At 40.1% G+C, this 18,329-nt stretch overlaps 1 protein-coding gene across 1 annotated transcript in view; it reads left to right on the top strand.

The window, feature by feature from the left end:
- NYAP2 (neuronal tyrosine-phosphorylated phosphoinositide-3-kinase adaptor 2) overlaps nucleotides 1-18,329 on the top strand; it is a gene marked incomplete at its 3' end in the record, with an annotated part of 128,438 nt that overhangs the window by 73,767 nt on the left and 36,342 nt on the right. Inside the window, exon 3 of the mRNA XM_082766846.1 lies at nucleotides 1,553-2,650. Coding sequence (XP_082622972.1) covers nucleotides 1,553-2,650 — 1,098 coding nt within the window. The remainder of the gene's footprint in view (nucleotides 1-1,552; nucleotides 2,651-18,329) is intronic.

Raw genomic sequence — 18,329 nt, 5'->3', positions numbered from 1 at the left:
CCCTTGTTCCTAAACAAAGCCAGAATCTTGTTTAACACCTGCCTCTATTGCTATGCCTTTTAAGAAGTGCAGAGGAGTTATTTAGCAGATCAAAGCAGAAGAGTGACAAAGCAGTAACATGGTATCAGAAACCTCCTCTGACATTGACCAAAGCACATCAGTAAAATGTTGTTGTGCAGGTACCTTCCACCCGCAGCCAGTGTCTTAGAAAACCTCAAAATGCTACCTTGCAGCTAGCAGAGCTGCTGGCTGTAGGAGCACAATTGAGGCTGTTTCTAAAAGAGGATTTTTAACTGCATGAGCACTGCCCAGTTGGTTTAACAGCGGATATTCACTAGCTGTTGTCTGATGGGTCAGCAAATGGTATCTGAAAATTCTCTGAATGCTGAGTTTGCAGCAACAGATGCGTAGCAGTGAATTGCAAGGAGCAATGCTGTCTGGTAAGACCAGAAAGCTGCCATTCTAAGCTGGCCTATAGTTTAGGATTTTTTGGAAACTGAGAAACTTACAAAAGAGGTGTCAAGGCTTTCATTGCAAGAACTGTTTACCCTCTGGAATACTAATTAGTTTTAATATACGTGGTAAATTTAATTTCTGAATTAGTTTGTTGAGTACACATAGGACTCAAAACTGGCAAAACTGACTTCAGCCAAGTCTTTAATGAGATATTTTATTAACCCCAACATTTAATGAGATATTTTATTAAATATTCATTGAGAAAGAACAAAATGAGTTTCTTTTGTCTTTAATTCATCAGGATATTTTTTTAAGAAACCCTTAACCTGTCATTTCAAATTAATTTTGATACTCTATTTTGATTTGTAATTTCACAGATAAAATGATCTTATTTCTACATACAACCTATTTAGGAACGATCTGAGTCTGTGAGGTATTTTGTTCCTCTTGATTTCACTGAAATCTTGTGAAGCCATAGGACGGAATCCAAAGAAATGATTAGGATTATCCCAACAGTACATTTTACAGTATTTGTATGTTAGAGTTTCCTTTCTCAATCAGTGCTCTGATAATTGTTGTACTTTATACAAAAAGTTACTACAAATAAAAAAGTCTTGATTCATCACTGTGTTACTGCAGAGTTGCATCATTGTCATTCCAGTGTGAGTCCAGGATCTTAACTGTTGTCTTGCAGCCATAAGTAATTCATTTGGATATATGTCTTTGGCAACTTTTTATTTTTATTTTTATTTTTTTTTAATGCTACAGTGGTATTTCAAAAGTGTAATATTTAAAAATGGAAAGTTCCCTATCCAAAGAGGTAGGTAGAGAACAGTTGTTTTAGAGGAAGGGAAGTGCTCACTAGGTACTGAATATTGGAGAGTCACAACCTCCTTGGGAAAGATTAGGAGTGTTTTTTAATAGGATGTTATTCTTCTAGTGTTCTACTAGTGTTCTACTGATGTAATACTAGAGACAACCAGCAACAAGCTGGTCCCAGTAAATCCATTCCAGAATTATGACACTAACACACATCCTATATTTGATAAAGGTTGTTAAATATTTCTGATGAATTTGTATTTTGTTCTTTTTTCAGTGTCAGCCAAACCAAGACCTCACAGTGATGAATATACAAAGAAGATTCCACCTCCTAAACCGAAACGAAATCCAAACACTCAGCTAAGCACATCTTTTGATGAAACTTATATCAAAAAGCATGGCCCTATGAAGACACCACTCACTAGGGATGCCTCCTTGTCACAGGTCAGCAGTCCTGCCCCAGACACAGAGGAAGAAGAGCCTGTATACATTGAAATGGTTGGGAATATACTCAGAGACTTCAAAAAAGATGAGGATGACCAAAGTGAAGCAGTTTATGAGGAAATGAAGTACCCTATATTTGATGATGTAGGCCAAGATTCAAAATGTCAATGTGAATATGACCATCACACTTGTTCTTCTCAGTGTGCTACTCCCACAGTGCCTGACCTAGATTTCACCAAGTCTTCAGTGCCATCTACTCCCAAGGGCTTGCTTTGTGATATACCCCCACCATTTCCAAATCTGCTTTCTCACAGACCTCCACTGCTGGTGTTCCCACCAGCACCAGTGCAGTGTTCCCCAAATTCTGATGAGTCTCCTCTAACTCCGCTAGAGGTCACAAAGCTTCCCGTTTTAGAAAATGTGTCTTACATCAAACAACAAGCTGGAGCTTCTCCATCTTCATTGCCACCTCATACACCAGGCCATCAAAAACTGGAGAAAGAGCAGACAGTATCTCATGGAACTAGCACTCCTGGGCACACCTCCTCACCTCCTCATCCTTCTACCTTATACAGAACACAGTCTCCACATGGTTATCCTAAAAGTCACTCTGCCTCACCCTCTCCTGTCAGTATGGGTAGGTCTCTTACCCCTTTAAGCCTCAAAAGACCTCCACCTTATGACTCTGTACATTCAGGAAGTCTCTCAAGAAGCTCCCCATCAGTGCCTCATTCTACAGCCAGAAATACATTGCAAGAAGGAGGAAAGATGGTAAATGTCTCGGTCAGTACGTATGGGTCGTCATCTCAGAGTGGTTCCCGTTCTCGGACACCTACCAGTCCTCTAGAGGAACTAACCAGCCTCTTTACCTCAGGACGAAGTCTCCTGAGGAAGTCCTCCAGTGGCAGAAGATCTAAGGAACCTGCAGAAAGTAAGTTCTTGATATATTTTTTCCTCACTCTTCCTCACAGAGTAACAGCTTCCACTGTATTTTACTAAATCAAACATTTGCAAAAAGCAAATCCCTCAAAAGTCTGAATTCTGTATATATATATATTTATCTAGAATAAAAATAATTATTGTTAAAATTACTTTTCATATGGTTATATTTTAAAGATTTTTAAGCATGTATACCTTACTACAGAAGCCTGTCAGGCAGGAGTACAATTCATGGCTCAGTCTTGAGAAAGGAGTCAGTTTCGTTAACTTTTCCACAGTCATAGTGGTCTCATGTGAGTTAGGTTCCTTTCAGTATCTCACATTCTTAATTTCGCAGCGGGTGCTAAGATGCAGTGATTGTCCAAGAGGTCTGCAGTGAAATAACCAGACTGTAGTTGTTTTTTGGCAGAGATTGATTTATCGCCCTTAACTTTGCCAATGATCACAACGTGTATGGTGTAAACCAGAAGTACCAGCTTGAGCCATTCCCCTCTTTCCTGCTGACGGCTTCTGTGCTGTGCCACGGAGTATCTCTTTCAGCTGTGGTAGTGTGACTGCTTGTGAGGCCATACTGTGTGAATCAATCTCAAAACTAACATGACCTAAAACACATTAACCGCACACAGAGACAAGTACAGGAGGAAGTTGTGCAGGAAAACCTTAAGCCAATATTGACTTTGAATATACTGTATCGTAAAACCACTGTCCCGTGTGCATTCAGGTTTACACAAAGCACGCCTTCTGAGTTAGTGAAATACAGAAACTCTTAATAAAATCAGCAGGAGTCAGAGGTGTGAGGGAAAGCAAGACCTAGCACCAGTGTTTCTGGTGCAAAGAAACGTTCCTGCTCAGTGGTGCCAAAGGCAATGTCTTGCCACGAACATTAGCCATAACACCTTTTGTCAGAGAGCAAAGTGTGCTTAGTACACTTTCTCCTCTGACTTCCATAAAATCAGTTTATGAATTTGAAGTCTTGCTGCCTGCCTGAAAGGAAAGCTCTTTTTTGGAGAACAGCCAATTTTATGTTTGTGCAAGTGTTACACCTATTTGGTAGCTGTAATGTGTAAAGTGCCATGTGACAAACTGTGGTGGCTGTTAAAAGAAGGTATCCTTGTTTCCAGGCCAGTATATTGCTGCAGAAAAGGTGAATTTTCCACTGCCTTTGCAGTTGTGTTTATGCTGCTCTGTTACCTTACTGACAGCAGAGTGGTCATGGCTGAACTCCTTAGCTCACGCTGCTTTGGGGCACACTCAGGGAGCTCACAAGAACTCCCCTTCCAGATTTTCACAGGCAGGTTGTATCTGCCTTTCACATCTGCTTTACAGTCACAGAAAGCTAGGCTGGTGTTGCCAGGTCACCTTGCTCTGCCTGGTGCTGGTTGTGCCAAAGCTCAGGTGAGCAGTGGTTGATCGTGAGGTGCCTGCAATACCAGGTACTGCACTGGTGTCCTGCTAACACCTCTCCTTGGTAAGTAGCTCACTTGGTTCCTGCGTGTCTGTGATCACCACCAGCTCAACTGGGCTGCCCATCAGTGCCATCCTCAGCTGCTGAGCGAGTACGTGCAAACAGGTAAGTATGGAGAAGCTCGGTGGTAATGGTTTGGGTTGGTGTACAAAGCCTTCCTCCTCATTCATGGGCTCCTCTGCCTCAGCCCCGGCAGTTTTATTCTTGCGTCTCTGCAAATCAGGAATAATGACTGAAGTCAGAAGGTGGAGGTGAGAATGGATACTGAGAGTGAGCAGGATACTGAGAATGTGAGTCAGGGCAGCAACTCTCCTTATCTGGCTGTAATACTTTTGTAGCCTGCAATCATAAATGTTGTTATATGAGCCATAGATCCATGACTCAGTAGGGTTTTATGAAGTGATTACAGTAATAAAAATACAATAACACCAGATTTGTATGTTGGGTGGAAGCAAAACTATGCCTAAAAGGTAAGGTGATTTTTGCAATTGGGACCAATTATGAGGGATGTGCTGTGACATTTAGAAATAATTGTAATGAAGTGGTAGAGAGAGTTTGGCAAAATGCAGGCAAGACTGAACATTATTAAACATGCTACTTACTGAGCAGTGACCAGAAGTCCTCTGTAAACACCATGCTACGCCAGAGCTAGTGTTGAACCTCACAAATTTGATGGTTTTATGCTTACTGATGTTGGCAGAAGCACTAGGTTTGGAACCTGTGGAAATACCTGCAGTGAGTGTGGCGAGTCCGGGGAAATGTCAGGCAATGCGTGTGCTTCTGTCCCATACCTAACTCCAAAAAGATCTCTATATTCCACTTGACTGAAATTGAATACAGACTATCAAAGGACATCTCAGTGATAAATTTAAAATAAATCTTGCCCTGCAGATCTGTACCAAGAGCAGCTTTTCTTACTGGCCTCTCAAGAAGCATTGTGCTTCCTCTTTAGGAAGCAGAAATGTGCTTGTCATTGGTCATAAATGGTAATACAAGAGTCATGAAATGGAAACCTTGTTCCTTTACTTTAAGGACAAAACATTCATTTTATAAATGGATGCCAGTGGTGAAAAGACTCTGGAGTGCAGCTGTGTTGAGTAAATGAACTGACTGCCCACCTAATCCGATTGTAATTCGTCTGGTATTTACATTATGCCTTAATCCTACGGGATTACTGCACTGAGGAAGAACCAGGTTTGTACTCAGATATTATGGAAGTCCTTTTAGGATGCATAGAAAACACATACAGGGCTAGCATTTCATGTCCTGCAATTTTGCATTGAAATGATCCACCATAAAAAAAATAAAATAATAAATCTAAACCATGGGATTTTAAAGTAGAACGTGCTCAGACTGCAACATTTTCTCACTATGATGATATGTAGTGATACCATGGGTAGACTGGACTAATCGTAAGATGTGTTAAAGAAATCTTGCCCCTGTAAATCATACTGGAAGCTTAAGGCACTCATTCAGTTCTGGATTAGTTTTTTAAACTACGAGAGAGCAAATGCATAGCATGGGACTAACTAGGACTGCCACATTTGTATATGTGTCACTTCAGTGCAATTTGGTCTCCACATGAAGAAAGATTTCCAGAATCCAGAGGATAAAAAAACAAACAAACAAACAAACAAACAAAAAAAAACAAACAGAAGAGCAATTACATGGCTTTATGAAATTGTGCTAAGAAACTAAGAATATGTGCTTCTAAAATATGAAATTATTCTGAGCACATCTCAAGTAACTTTCTCATTGAATCCTCCAAGACTCAGCCCTCTGTGACTTGTCTGAAGCTCTCGCTGCCATATGCTAGTCCAAAAAAATAGCACAATACTGAATTTTATATTCAGATGAGTGTATTTGGAAAATATTGCAGCAGTTACAGAGAAAATTCTCTCTCATCTTTATTGTTATTGCTGCAACTGACTTTGTGGAAATTTTGCACCTGAGTCCAGACTCAGAATTTATTCCCCGGCTTTTATTTTGTGGCATTTTTGAGTGTGTTTCTTTTGGGGGAGGGAACCTGCACAACCCCTATTTCCAGTCGTTTAAAGCTGCCCCTGTCCCCCCTTCTGTATTATTTTCTTTGTTCTTCTGGCATTCCTCCCTCCACCCCCCTCTTCCATTTTATTATTGTTGAGTTCACTGGAATTACAGTAGTGGGAAATTGGGGTAAATCAGTGATATGAAGGAGATTGTCACCTCAGGGCCACATTTTCTGAAGATACGAGCTTTTGGTGAAGCCCCAGCCGAGTTACCAAACACGCTCGGCATCCTCAGGCTGCTGTTGTGATGTGCGTAGCCAGATTTTACAGGCAGCTCACTTACTGTGCTGTGTTCCCATAAAAGTTCTCTTGTGTGCTGTTAGCTTCTTAAATATGCATTAAGACACAATTAGGAAGGTGGAGAGAGAAGAACAAAGGAAAATAAATTGTAAGGGGAAATCAGAAATGAAAATGGGGAAGATCACAAATAAAAGCAGAAGGATGGAGAGAACCCTACAGAAAACTGAAGAAAGATGTCAAGCACAAAAAATGTGAAAGAATAGAAAAGACAGATGTTATTAATTGTCAGTGACTGTGTGAGGTAACATGGTAGCATGCCCTAAAGTGGGCAGAGCCCCATAAAGCATAATGTCAGTCTCAGAGGTTAGAGGAAACTGTTTTAAGAGTGACAGCTGCTGAGGTTGGGATACACGGTGCACTTTCCTAATGCCTTTGGAAGGTGTGTGTGTGTACAGTTGCTGCATCCAGCTGTGCTGAACACCACGTTGCCTTTCCTTGTAGCATATTCACTAAGTTTCTGTCTTACAAATGCCCTTCAGAAAGCTGGAATTAGGCAGCGAGGGAGGCAGGGAAGGTGGGAATAGTGTTTCTGGAGCTGTTTGTTGTGTCTGTCTATTCTGCAGCACAGAAACGTAGTGTGCCGTGAAAATACTGCCCTGAACTTGTTCACATCCAGGCACACCCACCTACTGGAAAGCAAAGCACTGAAGCTGCTGCTGTGTATCTGAGCTGCACTCTTATGTTTGTTTTGTTTTTGTTTTTGTTTTTGTTTTTGTTTTTGTTTTTTTCTGGGCAAAATGGTCCCGTAAACCCTTGCCATGGCTGACCAAACCTTTTTGTTTGTATACTGCTTGCTTCCATTTGTTAAGGCTCCATTTTCTTTCCGACCCCTGGGAACTTCCTGCCTGATTTGAGCAAATTTGCGAATGTTCCTCCTAATGAACTGCACCCAGTAGTGTCTAGCATGCTCTGAGCCTGTGCACGATGCATGAGATCGGCACACACGATGCAGGGCAGTTTGCTGCTGCTTTCCTTAGCTGCTCTGCGGGGCTTTGTACCTTCTGGGTTTTGCCTATGGAGTTTCCCTCTTCAGCTTTTAGTCATAAACAGGGAGGAAATTTGTGAACGTGCTACTTTGAAGATTCAGTTAAAGTGACTGTAAATTGGGATGATTATTAAGATTTCCTGTTCTTGGCTGGTGCCCACTGTGTTAGGAATCTAAAATATTTTATTATAATTTGACAAATAGTGTATAAATAGAGGACTGAGAGGAAAAATGGTTCAACTTGTTAAAAAGAAACTCATCCCAATTTCAGACAGCTGAGGCCCTGCCACGAATAATTTGTGGAGTATTAGTGGAAACATTTTAAATGCACTTTTAAATTAATTAATTTATTTCTATGCTAGTATTTTCCAGAGAGCTTGAAAATAGCTTTGGGGTTCCCGTTAGGTAGAACAATATTTTGGAAAAAGAGTTTGGGAAATGAGTCAAGTGCAAATCCTTCTCATGGGGTTTATTTGGTTGTTTAACCTCTGTGCATTAAACACAGGATGAGGGACGTAGGGCAGGATTTCAGTTTGTGTATTTGTAATGAAGTTAGAATGAAAAATGCTGACTTAAGGAAGGTGGACTTAATAAGCCATTGAACTTTCTAAAAATGTGGGTACATTCTCAGCTTCTGGTATTCTGAAGGGGTAGGGCTTGCCTACAAGACTAGGCTGGCTATGGGAAGTGTTAGAGCTGTTCCATTGCATACCGCTATTCCTCGGCTACCACACAGCTGAGAGTCAGAGTCAGATACCGAAACTCAGAAGCTGAAATAATGTCTAACCTCTAGGTTAATATATTTTCTGTGGTTTTATATAGAGGGTTGTCATCCTAGTCCTTCAGCCCTTTATAGCCATTGATTGCAGGCAGTCTGAATGTTCTGTTCAGTCTGAGATAGCTACAGTTTAACAGAAATAACACTGCATACCTGAAATTATTCATGAATGATGCTGTACTCTTGAGCCAGAGGTATATTGGCTTCTCCATCACAGGTGAAGCAGCTGTTCCACTAGAGGTTGTATTTTCTAGTCTAGTGACCCGTGATATACAGGGGGTTGGACCATGTGGTCACAGCAGTCACATCTCATTTGACAGTCCTGAAAGTTGATCTGAAAGAAGAGACTTAGGTGAGGGAACAGTGGGAAATGCCGCAGGAAGTGGATTAGAGTGAAGGAGAACACCAGCTTTGATGAGGATGACACTCACTCACCACAGGCAGGATGTGGGCTTACCACAGGTTGTTGCATTTAGTTAAAGCCTGAAGAAGTCTCTGTTCTTGCCCCTGAGCTACTATTCATTGAGATATAAACAAGCTTAAGCGTTGCAGCATCAGAAATGCCTTCTTCAGGTGCCCACTTGTAAGTGCATGTTCAGGAGAAGAGCTGCGTATGTCTGCGCACACACAAACCACGAGCTGCCTGCTCTGCTGGCAGCAGGTCTTTGAAACAGTGCCCTGTGCTGAGGAACGTGCCTGTTGTGATGACTGGATGCCAGCAGTAGCTGTTGGGAGACAGAACTGAAAATGGTGGAAGTGTAAACACAGGAGTGACAGGATGAGGATGTGTTCAGCATCCTTCAGGAACCAAGCTTTTGAAGCAATAAATAAATAAATAGCTTCTGCAGTTGAGTGGTGTTGAGTACTGCTTCAGCCATGCCTTTTGTTGTCCTTTACTAGTAATCCCTAAATTCCCCACTGCGAGATGGTGGGCAATGGGCTAAATACTTTGATACGCATCAGCTCGTCTGGCCAGCTGGAGCCTCTTACTTGTTAAAGGTGAAATATGTTCCCTCAATTAGCAATCACAGGAAAGAAGCAGAAAGCAAAATCGTAACATGGCAGTCAGGTTATTCAGCTAAGCACTAAGCTAACCAACATTTCCAAGGTTTACGCTAAATGGGAAAGACTGAGCAGCGGAACAAAGATACAAAGATGTGAAACGTGTGAAGGGATGCATGGCAGCTCCGTGGCAGATTGCGTGTCTCTGGGTGCCTTCACTGCCTCGTTGTGCATTGCGTGCCAGTAATGCAGTCCTCTCTCAGCACCAGGGATAATGCCAGGTTTGAGAGCTTGCGTTTCGAAAGGATAAATTGGTAGGTACCCATTCCTTGATTGAAATGCACACTGCACCACTTGTCGTCTTGCTGCTTTCACACAAAAGTGAGTATGTCTATTTAAAGGGCCCTTAATCAGTCAAGTCACTAAAAGGTGGGAAGTCCCCTCCACTTTTGAGATGAATGAATGTCTTTGTTACCCACAGTTATTAAAACAAAAAAAACACACGGTTTGAGATGATATGCAACGGTTTTGCTAATTGGTACCATGACATTGTCTCCTCTTCTAATTCAGCAATTTAGGCTCATCAGAAAATCAGGTCCTCCTGGGATCACGACCATATACAGAATCATTGAAGAAGACATAATTTCATAAATAATTGCTCAGGTTTTTCTGGAAACAGCTGCTGTTTCTGATTGATGTATATGGATTTATTTATTCCTTCTGTTTGTATTATTTGACTGCTCGATATACTTTCTGGGTAGCAATTTAATCAACATGTCTTTTTATGAAGAAGAAATCAACTTATAAATGGTAAAAAAAAATAAAATAAAATAATAGAGATAAAGCTACTTTCTGTTTGTTAGATTTCAAGTAAAAAATGGTTTCAGGTAAAAGACTGAAAAAGATGGTTTCTTTGGGTTTTTAATATAAGAGGATAACGTTGAGTTGTCTGAAAATTGTTAAAAATAAAGGAAAAAGCCCCTTTAATTCAGTTACTGGCAACTATTTTACAGTGTCACCAATAAACAAAGCAACATGTGCTGCACTTAAGGATGTGGATAATGATAATAGATTCTCAGTTTTGAGTGCCATTGATTTTTTTTTTTTTTCCCTGAACAAAGCTTTTTAAGCCAGAGTAATATCTTGACCTTTAGGCCAAATCCTCAGCGCTTATAAATCACCACTTCTTATTTGAAGTCAGAAGAGGTACTCCAGTTTACACCATCTGTGTTTCTGGCTTCAAGAAAATAAATTTGTCCTTTGTGGCTAGAACAGAATGGGGTAATCATACAGCAGAATGGTGAATTGGAGAATTTATTGTCTTTTTGTTTTAAATGGGACTACATAATTATGAACCAATTTGTGGGTGCTCAGTAGAAGTGGTTAAAGACATTTAATCTGGTGAAGGTGTCCATAAGCATACATTATCTTCAATGAAAGGGATAAATACAATTTGTTAAAATTTCTCACTGCTTTTTTTAGGTAAGGCAGTAGCCATTTAGGGTATCTGGGTACTCCTTCTCCAATGGAACTAAGGAGAAAATAAATAAATAAATAAATAAATAAATAAAAACAAATAGGTAGGAATCTAACTACTTTGGTTTAAGGGAAAGATGCATTTTTATTTGCATAGCCTCTACTCAGGATGTTGACGTGGCTGTATCGAACGGCAGTGGCCAGCCCGGCAGTGCAGTGTTGTGGCTCCACAGGTTGGCAGTGTCAGATGCTGGAAAGGATGTGCCCAGAGCTCAGAGGGTGGCAGCTGTGACACCTACGGTGGGTGGCTGTCCTAACCCCATGCTGCCATCCATGTCCTGGATTTGATACGTGGCCGCGTTTCAGTCCTGTCTGCTAGAACAGCGAATGGCTGCATTGAGCATGGACGTGTTGAAACCTTGTACCCCGGAGAGGTGTTACAGGACTGTCTGATTATTTTTAAACTGGTGTGAATTTGAGTTAATTTATTTGAAGATAATATGGAATCTCATGCTAGAGGAGACTCATCAAGCACTCATCAGGCACTCAGCTTTGGTTTATAGCACTTCCATGGTGTGCTTTTCTAAACTTGTATCATGCATTGCAGCAATTGGAGCATTAGCAGTCTTAGTGGAATTGCAGTTTGGGCATACAAAAAGGGTATCTGTGCAGGTTAGATTTCCAAAAGGGATAAGGTGAGTTCATAAAAGTGTGAAACAGACCAGTGGGTGGTGAGGTAGTGCATCTTTTGGTCAGTCAGCCATGCTGTCAGGGTGAAGCCATGAATTTTGGGGTTGCCATCTGGCTGGCAATACAGGGCTACTTTTTCAAGGCAGTTGCTACATCTTTTAGAACTGGACTTTATAACCAGGGGCTGGTACCTGGAATTGAATCACTTTTTCTTTTAATTAGGATTCAAATGCATTTTTCTTTGTTTTAAAAAAGTAAAACTAGAGACCCTGAATAGGAAGGCCTACATTTTGTCTGTGTTTATTTTTAAGAAGAACAATGTTCATGAAGTGCTTTTAACCAGATGTGACATATTCCATAGGTAGGCATACGGAGATAGCATTTCAGCCTGTTTGCTCAAATTAAATGACAAGAAATGAGATCACAGTTTTGTTTAGGAAAAATAACCAAATTCCCCTAGACCAACCTACCATCACCAACCTGAGGACTGTGAGCTTTACCAAGGTGAAACAGTGAAACAGAGCTTAACAATTTCACCCAAATTTACCATGAACACAAAAAAGAGTTTCACTAGCAAAAATCTGCAAACCCCCACCTCCAACCCCTGCCCCTGAAACTGGAATATCTACATCATAGCCAAAGGAGCTGCTCAAGATCATTTTTAAATGCAAGTCTTTTGAATGCTAGCTTATGACTTCAAACCTGGTTTCATGATCTTTTGAGCTGCTGTCATTGCATCTTTACAAGAGGTGGAGTTTAATTAAATGCCTTATCTACACTTATAGTGAAAAAACTCTTGCTCTAAAAGCTATGTGCCTTTAAGAGAAGATGGTGGGAATTTGGGGAAGAATAAAGGAAAGAACAAGGTTTCCTCCCTTAGTTCTAAAATCCTCCAGTACTTCTGACTGCTCTTCTTGATGTTTCTTAAAACGTCTTTACCATGCTGATCTGTGTAAGAAAGACTGACAATTTCTTGGGCTAAGTGGCTTATATATCCATTTTTAAAAACACAGATTTTCTGGCATGTCTGATTTGATTCCTGGCAGAGTGAGCTCAATTTTTAAACCCCGTCATTAAAGATCCAATCCAAAGGTCCTTAAGTATGAGATAAGACATACTTCAGGGGATCCCATTATAAATTACGGCAAGAGGGTTCCTCTCCTTGTATTAAGTTGTTGTTCCTTGCAAAACCACTCTGCAAATCAAGGCATTTATACCTCCGGAATGTAACAGTGAATAATACAAAGTCTAAGAAAAAAATAGCATGTGGACAGAATGGTATTCCACATATTTTTTGTCAGTGTATTTTCTAATCTACCCATAACACCATGATAAAAATAAAAAAAAATAAAAAACTCTGAATTGAGAAAAGGTAGATACGGTCTCCCTAAGTTTTCTCTGGGCTTGCCAGGAGTCTATCAATAACAAGAGAAATCACCGAGTTGGAAATAGCTTTATTTGGGTTATACACATAACTTTGATTCAAATATTGAACCCTTAAACTGTAGGAGTGTATAAACATCCAAGGTATATATAAGGTGAGAAGTACAGGAACACTGAAGAAATAATTGTCAAGATGATAATGCATATAAAAAAAATAGGTTAATTTGCATTCAATTTTCTGTGAAGGTTCAGGTTACTTTCAATTCTCTGAACGGAATTATCCATCCCTAATAATTATTTTTTGTTAAAACAGTAACATGCAATTAGCACTTTATCTGGCATTTAAGAATGAGTAAGGGGAACTATTGTTCTTGTAACTATTCATCTGAAAAAGAGAAGCTGTATGTATAATTTGTCGGAGATGGGAATGTCTTTATTTTAACGTGTGAATTCATAACTCGAAAAGTACCTTCCTCCAGGAAATCTACAACCATTTTACTGCTTGGGCAACGTTTGTGTAATTTATTTTTAATTTATATGTGTTGTAACACATACAGACACACTTGCTGTGCACTTGCGAAAGCAATAATAGTAATGTCTTGCAAGCACGGGCATCAGCCGGAGCTGTGTAAGGCCATCTGCGGTTTTACTGATTTCCTCGGGATCTGAAGTCTGTGCTGCCATGGCTTAACAGTTGCTTAGCTAGCAAGAGTAAAAAACAGTTTCACAAAGTGAAACCAGTAATTAGAAAGGAGGGAGGGCCTAAAATCATTAACTTTGTTAAGAGACAGAGAAAGACAGAATGGTATGGATGTTTCATTCTGTAATCGGTAGAACTTGCAGAATAGTACCCAGCTATGGCTTGGCACAGCATCTGCACTGGAAAGTCCATGTGCTTGTGCCTGGCTTTGTAAGGCTGAGAGCAAAATTCAGGTAAAGCCAACATTGCAACACCTTCAGTCTTTCCTTTCACTGGTAAAATACTATGATAGAAGGAAAGCTGTACGGATGAGATATTTGTTCCAATATTGAACGGTAAATTTTCTCATTTGCTAAAGGGCTCTATAAAGAGAAAACCATCAATAACTTTTATATATTTATATAAATATATATATATATATATACACACACACAGGTAGTTAAAAAAAGAAAAAGAAGTAATTTATTTTCTTTCCAACTTTCTATCTGATTTTTTTATGTGAAAATCCAAGGGTGAGGATTTTTTCTCCAGTTTTCACAACCAGTGCACGCATTGCTATCTTCATATTTTTTTGACCAATGACAGATTTTTGTTTACTACTGTATGTGGATGATGCTGTATACTTTAGAAGATACAAAAGTGATCAAACAATGGAAAAACACTGCATTTGAACTGCTGTTGTAGTTCAAAGGCTGCTTTTCAGCAGAAAACTTGACAAAAAATGTTGCCAAGTTTGATATAGTCAGCACTTCTATTAACAATTGATATTTTGAAGTGAAGCTTTGAAACTTAAGGTAATGAACTGTCTTCCAAAACATTTTTATTAAAATGTCTGTATATTTCAGCTTTTTTGTCTCTCCCTTTTCTTCTGATTTGTTGTCATACTGTGCTAGGACATATGCAGTGACCATCCAACCATCAGTTCCACATCAAAACATGAAGGCTGTGCACCTAAGAACCTGAATAATGGAATGAGAATGTAGTGAGATGAACAATGTTGGGAAGGAAAGCAGTTAAGTAAGAGTAGGTTCCATCTTCCTTTCAAACTGAAAGCTAGTAATAGTTTGGCAACCTTTCATAGCAAGTGTCACTGATTTCCACAGTTTAATTGCCTGTTTTGTCTAACAGTGTTTTCTTTGATCAGTGCTGAGTTTAGGGTGGGGATGGCAAGATGTGCTTGTGTTGCACACGCATGTTGCTGAATAGTGTCAGTCCAAGGGCAGTGTCAGTGATACCAGTATGAAAGGCAGGAGGAGAGGTAAGGTTCTCAAGACTGCCACAAAACCATTCCAGCATTTCAAAATCATCATCTTTCTTCTTCTTGCACTTAAATCTTGTTTGCTGCAAATAGACATAGACCATGTATGTACCCATCTACAAGTACAAATTCTATGTGCACGCATTTAGTTTGACTGAAAGGGCAGCCTGGATTATCAGTGGGAGGTCTGGGTGCACAGACTATGTAGGAGAGATGTTTGCAGATCACCCATAGCAACTATGTTATACACTCATATGAATCAGCCTAGCTGACTAGCCCAAAATACTAACTGCAGGAAAGAAAGTCCTTGCTTTGTTGAGGTCAACGACAAAATTGCCTTTGACTTGCTGTACTTAGATTTTTGCCCAAGAAAGCAGTGGGGAACAGAGAGGCTTGTGTTGAGGTTCTGTGAGGTTTTGGTTATTCCCAATATATCCAGTTTTGAAAGCTGGAATTATATATATATATATATATATCAGAGAATGAAGTGTTCTGCTTAATTACATAACTGTGACTGCTCCAAGGTAAGTAGTAAACCTACTAATAGCAACACATCCTTTCTAAGAATACCACTTGATTTAACGGTGAGAATCCCAGGATGTTGATTTTTAATTGCCTTGGTAATACAGCTGTAAAATAACGCATATACTTCAGGTATATTCTTAGTCAAAAGATCAGGCAGTGACATGAACTGGATCAGAATAGGCACATGTGAAAGATCAAGGGTGGGAGTGAAAGAAATCATTAGGAGATAATGATGGCCCCATTGGAAACGGGAGGTATTATGTTGTCACCATTTCTATAATATGTGGCAAAATATAACTGTCTTAAATGGCTCTCCTTATGTAAGATTAAAAACAGGTTTTCCTATATTTCAGTCAATCAAGAAGATGACTGACTAAATCACAAGAGGATTTCTCCTCTTAGTGTATGCCATCAAACAGTGTTAAATGTATGTCTTAAAATGCAGAACTTCTAAAACTTTATCTTTTAAGCGACTGATAATGCTGGTTGAAATTTATTGAAATTTGAAGAATTCTTTTTCTCACCTAGATCTTAATAATCTTAATTTTTCATTGAATATCGCTTACTTCCCTAATGGTCCTTCAGAAATTTCTGGAGTTTCATATGTAATAATAGTAATTTAATCAATAACTCAATAAAGTTAACATATGAGAATATCTCTGTCTCCCTTTACAATTTTATCAATGTTTTTCTCCTTTTCCAAATTTCTGTTTTGTGTTTTTTTTTTTAAATTCTGAAGCTTTGGATGATCTTTTGTTATAAATCTACCCCCCCCCCCCCTTTTTTATTTTTTTTGTCGGTCTCCAATTAATTGCAGTGTGGGCTTTTTCTCTTCCTATCTCGTCGTTGTTCTTGCCATGATTGCCCACTTAACAGCTTTGGGATAGCCACAGAAAATCGACCAAACAGATTCTTCAGTGGTGCCTCTTTCCCTCCCCTTGCTGTCTCTAGCAGGCAGGGCTGATCTTGGCAGGTCCGTACTGGGCAGATGTGAACTCATCCGTATTTCTCTGTAACAACAAACCCCACGCTGCTCACAGGAGCATGTGCTCAGTGAACACCAAGCAGCATTTCAGCCATGTCTCCTTAAATGTTAGATGGTTTGTGAGACTCTTTCAGGCTTTCTATTGATTTTGCATGGAACTAGGTCAGAGCTGCTTTTAATTGAACAAGCTGGCTGCTGCAACTCTCACTTAACTGTAAAAAGGGGTATTAAAAATTGATATGCAAAGCAAACTTCTGCCTAATTAGCAAGCAGATGAAGTCAGCATAGACAAACCACCATAGTTAATAAAGATGAGGAAATGGCTTTCACTGACAGTATAATATACTCCCGTTTTGGTGGAAAAATGGCTTAAGCACTGAGCATTATCCACGTTTCTCATGTGCAGTATTAATAGCCTATTTGTTTTCTTTGGGCGGGCTTGTGATACATTTATGACTGTACAGATCAGACAACCACACATCAAGAAAGCCATTAAAAGGCTGATCCTATTTTTGAAATGTGTAGTACAGGTAAATACAAATTCCTGGTGTGCAGAAAGAAGTAACACCGGCCTGGGATTTCCTCAAGGGCTCTGCATACGATGTCCACAGTGGATGGGCACATGCTGCTGTTGTGCTGGTGACGTGATGTAGGACACGGGTGGAGCTGCGGGTGGCTTTTTGTCCTCACCAGGAGCTAGAGGGAAAGGATGAGGAAGGGGCTGAAGCCTGAGACATGTCTGTTAGCTCCGACCACACACGTGCTGGCTGCATTCTGATCCCACGTCTCTGTCCCTCCTGGTGGCCAGGTGTCCCTTTGGGTATGTCCCTCACTGCTGCTGGTGGCCAGATGTGCCCTTGGGGACATCACTGTTCCTGCATGCCCACCGTGCAGCTGTAGGTGTGGGGTGAGGCCTGTAGTGACGCTGGGGTGGTTGGGGTTTGTCATTCACCCCATCGCCCCATCCCAGGTGCTGTCCTGGCTTTACATGTGCCTGCTCATGCTTAAATAAAGGCCCTGTGAGCAGTGCCATTTACTTCCCAAAGTATCCGAGTTCTGCCTGGAGTGATGTATTATTTATTTAGGTTTATAACAAACACACAGAAGAAGACTACATGAATAATGCATGGTTGATTAGCTTATACGTTTCAGCTCACAACTGACAAAGACAGCAGAGAGCAAGCCTCCTTTAAAGTTCCTTAAGACAATGGCTCTTCTTCCCTCCCCCAGAAAAGGCCCAGTTACAAAGGTTCTGCTGTTTATCACCTAGCTTTGTGCTAACCAGATCCTGAGGTTAATTTGTGTTTGTAAGAGCTTAGTGGCAGACTGAGCACAGAGTATATATTGAGTGGCAGCTTTTCAGGTAAGATGTTTTCCTTAGCTGTGTTTTGCAGTCTGCTTTGGTCTGAGCTACAGCTGATTAACCCGGTTTGTTTCTCACTTTCTTCAGCATTTACAAGTCTTCCAGTCCCCCAGCTCACATGCCAGCCTTGCCGAGTGTGTAGCTGTTAGGGGATCCTTCATAAAGGGGAAACTGTACACATCAATTATAAATAAAATATGTTCTCTGTACAAGATTCTAGCCACCATCTTATTCTTGACATTGAAAAGCCTGAGATTTACGTGATATAAATAAGGAAAATGCATGTCTTTGAATATTAAAATACAGTGACACCTGGAAGTGCTTGAAGCATTTGAATGCCTTTATGGCAGTTCAACCAACTGTATCCATAAATATTTAAAGCAGTGAATTATTTCTTGAAATTTACATTTTTATGTACTATTTTGGCTTACGAATTATTGAACAATAAAGATGCTTTCCATAATAATTTCAGCTTTCAAAATACAGCACTTGACTGTGAAAAGATTTGCCTGTGGCCATCATATGATTCGGTGAATTCCCAGCATAATACTGAGCTTCAGTATCTCCGAACTTCAAATTAAGGTTTTTAGCAGCATGAGGTAACTTAGATCCCATCTGTGTTGCTGCACTTCTCAAATAAAAAGTAATAATAATAATAATAAAAAAAAGTGTGGTAGCTACTGTTATGTTCCAGCAGAGTATATGTGACCAGT

Source organism: Aythya marila, assembly GCF_965140915.1.
Source record: "Aythya marila genome assembly, chromosome: 9".
Lineage (NCBI taxonomy): Eukaryota > Metazoa > Chordata > Aves > Anseriformes > Anatidae > Aythya > Aythya marila.
This window is presented reverse-complemented; position numbering and strand designations above follow the sequence as displayed.